This window comes from Anneissia japonica, unplaced genomic scaffold (assembly GCF_011630105.1).
Source record: "Anneissia japonica isolate Jap-2015-1 unplaced genomic scaffold, ASM1163010v1 scaffold287837_len168178_cov141, whole genome shotgun sequence".
Lineage (NCBI taxonomy): Eukaryota > Metazoa > Echinodermata > Crinoidea > Comatulida > Comatulidae > Anneissia > Anneissia japonica.
In genome coordinates this window covers 85,588-92,356 of record NW_022731697.1, presented here as the reverse complement: position 1 = coordinate 92,356, position 6,769 = coordinate 85,588, and the positions used below count along the sequence as shown (strand labels likewise).

Below are 6,769 nucleotides of genomic sequence, written 5' to 3'. Positions count from 1 at the left end.
CTAGGCCTAGTTTGCATTGCAAGCCCAACGTCGTTTTGAATCCACATGAAGTGATGGGTCGTGACAAAGTGCGAGCCAGCGAGTCATGCGAGCCAATGAGCGAGCCATGCGAGCCATACATTTTTAAATATCTTCTTTTTAAATATTATTACCTATAATTATTTTTATTAACAGTATTAATTAATTAGTTGATTAGTTATTTATTTATTTATTATTAAATGCTACAGAAAACTGTCGTAAATTTGTAGGGGAATGGTATTGATACACGAAGCATTGTGATTGGCTAAATGTACTGATGATGATCATGAGGACGACGAGACGACGGTGGTATGGTAATGTTGCGCGCATAGTTTTACTGGTTTTGCCTTTGCTGGGTGGTGCAGAGTATTGATATTAATTTTGAAAAATATGGATGCGACACAAAAGCGTTTTGCATGTCTTTTGGAGGCTAGCCGGCGAGGTTTTACACTAAAAACCGACCCAAGTGGTTACGGAAACAGATGTTTTTACCAATGTATTGCCAGTTATCTGTCGGCAAAGGAACATGAGGTGTTCAAAATTGTCCAACTTTTTATGTTGGCAAACCAGATCGTTCATTTAGTAGAGGTAGGCATACCCTGTAGGCTGTAGTATAAGCCATAGCCTAGCCTAGGCCTCTTTCTTTCTTGATTATGTCATGGAGTTATAAAACTATAGCAGTTTATGGCCTAATAAATATAACTAGAGTTATAGGCCAAGGCTTAGGCCTAGGTTAATTTATTATTTAATTAACTGTAAAAATAGTAATATTTCGTCTCCCTCGGGACAAGACACTGCAGGCGTCAAACTGCCCAATTAATTAAACATAAGGAAGGCTGGGGTACTTGGCAGGCTGCCTAGACCTAAATACTACTAAACTTTGATTCGAAAAACGTGCACAATGTAATTGTTAGATTTAGCCCAATCCAAAGTCAAATAAGTTTCAATTTTTTTACTGTTTGATGTGATTATCATTTTTTTAAAGAAAGAGATAGAAGAAAATAAACATAAAACGACTTTCATATATAAACAAAACTGACTTTTATTTTTGGAATGAGTTTAAAAAGCATGTATATTTATCATATAGGTCTGTGGCCTACATATACATCAATATATAATTTATAAAACATATATTTAACAGGTTACAGTAGCATCTAGTATAATTAAGATGGCAACAGGTATTTTAAACATAACAGAAAAATGTGAAGGTTGCAATAAAAAAAATGTTATTTTATTTGCCTCCCTGAAGAAGCGAAGCCCCGGGGAGGCTATTGTTTTTACCTGTGTTTTTCATGTTGTCGTCTGGTAAATTGTTTCTTACCACAATTAATAAAGTTAGGTAAGTGAAGGTTTCAAACTTGACAATGCAATATGGTAGTAAGAAGATGATGTGTGAATATGCTAATTGCTCATTTGCATCATTCATATTTTACTCAGGAATTTTTTAATAAATACCATCATATTTCCCTTAAAAGATTTTCAATTTATTTGAGATGTAATATGTCATTCTTTTACATTGCTAAAAATCAGTGATTCAATTTGCAATTTAAACGAAACTCAATTCATCTGGTTTAATATAGGATGGTGTTCTGCAGCAACAAAACCTGTTTGAGTTCTTGTCCAATGCTGATTTTCCCAATCTCACAGAAATGCCAGCTACATGGGAGCAGTGTGTCATAGCTCTTCAAGATCAGATTGCCAGTCATGTTGTCATACGGGCAGATGCGACAATCTTCTCTTTCAATTGTAACATCATCGATTGGAGAGGGGTATGTATGTTATGTTTTGGTTTGAGAACCAAATACAGTATTTTGAATCAAAATTAAAAGGCAGCACTCTGAGACTCACTTTTGAATAAAATCCAGAATACACGCATCATAAATAATTGTGGCTTATGAGACATTTCGACATGTTTTACAACATTTTAATAGCAAAATAGCTACAAACTTCTTCTCATTATGTTCTAATGATCTTATTACTGAAGGCCAGAGTGACACTGACCTAATCTATTTGGGTGAACATGGTACCCTTCCCCTTTATACAGTTTGTTTAAATAAGTAAATTAAATAACACATTAATCTAGTTTTGCATTTACTAATTAGAGAATCACAGTTGCAAAACCCTTCGGTGAGGTATGATCTGGGATCTCAGATGTCTTCCTTGCGTACACTGGCGACCACTATATGCTTCTTACATCAAATGTTTGTTATCGGCCCATCAGAATGAACGATAAAGGTAATAGGAAAATTACACAATAATCATTGCTTGTGCTAAGGAAAATGGAAGGACTCATTGAATTCATGAGGCAATTTAAATTCAAAATCGAAGGGATCTGTTCCAACGACGAAAAAATGGCATATCTAGAACAGTATACGATCGGAGAAGCCAATAAAATAGTTGTTGGGTACTCCTTTTTAGACGCTGATGTGGGCTACCCTGCGGCGATAGAAGAATTGAAAAGGAAATACGGTGACGTAGACGCCATGGCAAATTTAAAGAAAATAAGATGTGTATAAGAGACAGCTATTACAATATTTTGAATTTTTGTCACAGGATACGAAGGATGATTACACATACATTTTATCTGATAAGAGCGAGACCATTAGCCGTGTCAAAAAAAGATCAAAAAAGGACATAAAAAACCAAAAAAAACTCAGGTATGTGCATTCAAACCAGTATTTATTTAAACAATAACAGTCATCATGATTATTAATTAGGTGTTTTTACGATATTTTGAATTTTTGTACAGATTACAGAGAATGATTAAATCTCAAGACAGCAAGAATATTATTAGCATTATATGACCAAAAAAGCACATAAAAAAATTAAACACAGGAGGTATGTGCATTTAAATAATAAAAATAACAATCATCATTATGATTGGTTGTTTATTGGGTGTTTTTACACAATTATAGATTTTTGTACAAAATACGGAGGATGATTACACATATATATCATATCTGATGAGAGCGAGGATAACATCAGCCATTTAAAAAAGAGACCAAAAAAGCACATAAAACTATTAAGAACATGATGTATGTGTATTTAAACAATATCAGTGATCATGATTATTACTGATTATTATTTGGTGTTTATACAATATTTTTAATTTGTGTACAGAATACAAAGGATGATTGCACACATAGGTGTATTATATCTGATGACAGCGAGGATAACATCAGCTGTGTAAAAAAGAGACCAAAAAAGCGCATAAATAATGAAAAGCACGAGGTAAGTGCATTTAAATAATAACAATAACAGTGAACATGATTATTATTGGTTATTTATTGGGGGGTTTTTTTACAATATTTTTAATTTCTGTACAGAATACGGAGGATGATTACACATATATCATATGATTAGGGATCAAATGTACGGTAAATAAACTTCATTTTCTAGATTGAAAGTTGGTAAAATTAATAATATAATGTAGTCAACCATCCTTTAATAATTATCAAGTTCTTTGTTATTTAGAACATATACAGTACAGGCTGTACTTTGCATGGAGCGTCATTATGTTAATGTTCACTATTTATTACCGTATGTTATATCTGATATACCTTATTAGATGAGATTAATTTTGATTGATTTACAGTCAATCGTCACTTGTATCAGTGTAAACTGTCACAGATGTGTGGTTGCGCTTAAACTTGAACTAAGGATAAGAGTATATGTTGATATTCTGTCATCAGTTCCGAAGTTTTTAAGACGCATTAAACAGAACTCCAAAATCTCTGCTGCATTCTTGTTTGTTTGATTTATTGACTCAACAACCACATCATTAACATACAAGATTTGAGGAAAGTTCTGCCCACTAAGATGGCCACAAGAGAAAGACGACCCACTGAAAAGGGTGCAGAGTTGCAACAAGAAGCAAAATTCAAAGAACTTGGAATAGCATGGAGGAACCTCCGCAAGGAATCAGATGACTTGAGAATGTTTATGAAGGAAAACCCGCCTGTTTAAGAAACCCAAACACGGCATACAATATGGATGAATTTGTACGAAGGTTTTCTACAGGCCAATGATGTGTACTGTGGTACACTCAGTGCAGAAGCCTTGGAAGAGCACATTGAGAAATGGTACAAAAAGACATTGTTTATAGAAAAGAGAAAATCAGAGGCCGAACAATGGTTTCTGACTAGAACAGAGGTCCAGACTACAACTATGTCACGAGCATCGAAGTCTTCTCGTGCTAGTCAAGGATCCTTAGCAAGAAGAATTGCGGAGGCCAAACGACTGTCAGAGCTGAAGAAGCAGAGTGAACTTCTCCGAGTTCAGCAGGAAAGTGAGAAGAAACTGAAACTGTTGGAAATTGAACTTCAACAGGAAAAGGAAAGAAGTGCCATAGCAAATGAAATGGCTAAAGCAGAAGCCCGGGAACAGCTCCTGGAGGAGATCGAGGAAGAAGAAAATAATAGCCAAAATTTAGATGGAGAAGAGGTAGACACTCTAAGCGCCATAAGCATTCGACATTCCAGAGAGGAAGAATCACCTGGCAATGTTAAACAAACTACGTTCCCCACTGCATCCTCAAAGCAACTTGGAGAGGTGCTGATGGAACTGCGAAAGCCAAAGTTAGAAATAAGGAAATTCGAAGGGAACCGTCTACTGTTCAATAGATTCATGAGGCAATTTAAATTCAAAATCGAAGGGATCTGTTCCAACGACGAAAAAATGGCATATCTAGAACAGTATACGATCGGAGAAGCCAATAAAATAGTTGTTGGGTACTCCTTTTTAGACGCTGATGTGGGCTACCCTGCGGCGATAGAAGAATTGAAAAGGAAATACGGTGACGTAGACGCCATGGCAAATTTAAAGAAAATATTACAGAAGCATCCCAACTTCATGCATGACCGGTGGAGGAAAATCGTTTTCGATTTGAAGCGGCAAAGAAAAACTGTAAAGTTCTCAAATCTAGTAGACTTTATAGCATTAGAGGCAGAGAAAGTGAATGATCCTGTCTGGGGAAAGGATATAATAAGTAGTGGAAAGAAGAAAGACCAAAGATATCCAGGCCCAAAGATGTCAGCCGCAGTGTCTAACACAAACGAAATTGATAGGGGATGTATGTTTTGTGGTGGTACTCATCAGATAGAAGACTGCAAGAAGCTGAAGGATGCAAGTCTAAATGAAAGAAGACAACTCTTGAGTAGCAAGAGAATTTGTTTCAACTGTTTGCGCCCAGGGCACATGTCTTTTAGATGCAAACACACCGTGAGATGTCAGGTGTGTAAGAGGAGGCACCACTCAATGATTCATGATTTTAGTGGCAAAGCAGAAACATCCACCACAAGTCCGAAATCAAAGAGTAATACAGCCATTGCAGAAACAGTTTCATCGAATGCACTTACAGTTGGCGGATGCACCTTACCAATTGTACCAGTCCAAGTTAAATGGGGTTTTAACACAGTGCAGTGCAACGTGTTTTTTTTTGGATTCTGGCAGTAATGTGTCGTTCTGCACTGAGGAATTGGCTGACTTACTGCAAGCATCTGGGAATCCGATCAAGCTGAAGTTAAACACCATGGGTAACCAGGTAGAAATGAACCCCAAGTCGATTGAGGGATTAATAGTGTCAGCACTTCATGGTGAGGAAAATATGGAAGTAGAACTCCCAATTGTTTACACTAAGCCCAGTCTACCAGTGCAAAATTGGCAAATCCCATCAAGAGAAGACGTGGAAAGCTGGAAACACTTCAGAGGAATTGAGCTGCCGAAGATAGATGCCAGCATTGATATCCTGATTGGAAACAATGTACCAGCAGCATATGCCCCAAGAGAAGTGAGGACTGGACCGCAATGCAGTCCCTATGCAACCAAGACTTTAGGATGGGTAGCGTGGGGAGTTATGAAACCTGGAGTTCTAAGTGCAAGTCATTGTACCAACTTGGAGAAGATTTACATTGAAAGTCTAAATTATGACTTTCCTGAGAGATGTATAGACGACAAGAGGTAGTGGTCGACTGAAGACAGGGAATTTATGAGAAATATGGAAAATTCCTGTAGGATTGTCGAAGGTCATTATCAAGTAGACTTGCCATTAAGGAATCCAGCAGTCCAGCTTCCGGACAACTTGCAAATGGCGAGTAATCGACTACGGGGACTACAGAAGAAGATGAAGAAGAATCCACAGTTCAAAGAAGACTACATCGCCTTTATGGAAGATATAATTGGTAAGGGCTACGCGGAAGAAGTATCTAATGGCGACAATACAAAGGGGGGGGGCCAATCGTGGTATATTCCTCACCATGGGGTGTATCACCCTCAGAAAAGGAAAATTAGGGTGGTATTTGACTGTGCGGCAAAGTTTATGGGAATTTCTCTGAATGACGTACTGCTACCGGGTCCTAATCTTATGAACAACCTACAGGGGGTTTTAATGCGCTTCCGTCAATATTCAGTGGCAGTCTCAGGAGACATCGAGACTATGTTCTATCAAGTAAAGGTGCCAGCAGAACAGAGGGACTTGCTGAGGTTTTTGTGGTGGACCAAAGGGGACTTCAGTCATCAACCCAAGATATTCAGAATGACAGTACACCTGTTCGGTGCTGGGTCTTCGCCATCGTGTACCAATTATGGGTTGCAGAAAACCGCAACAGACAACAAGTGTGAAGTTAGCATAAAGGCTGTAGAAACGGTAAAACGGGATTTCTATATGGATGACGTATTGAAATCCGTAGAAACCATAGAAGAAGCCAAGAATTTGGTTAATGAATTGAAAACCTTGTGTAATGAAGGAGGCTTC

The 6,769-nt window shown here is 37.4% G+C and overlaps 1 protein-coding gene across 1 annotated transcript in view; it reads left to right on the top strand.

Annotated features, from left to right (window-relative positions):
- The first annotated feature begins 6,013 nt into the window (after nucleotides 1–6,013).
- The window catches only part of LOC117115501, a 2,520-nt gene continuing 1,764 nt past the window's right edge, over nucleotides 6,014–6,769 (top strand). Inside the window, exon 1 of the mRNA XM_033259343.1 lies at nucleotides 6,014–6,752. Within this exon, the coding sequence (XP_033115234.1) occupies nucleotides 6,014–6,752 (739 nt within the window). The remainder of the gene's footprint in view (nucleotides 6,753–6,769) is intronic.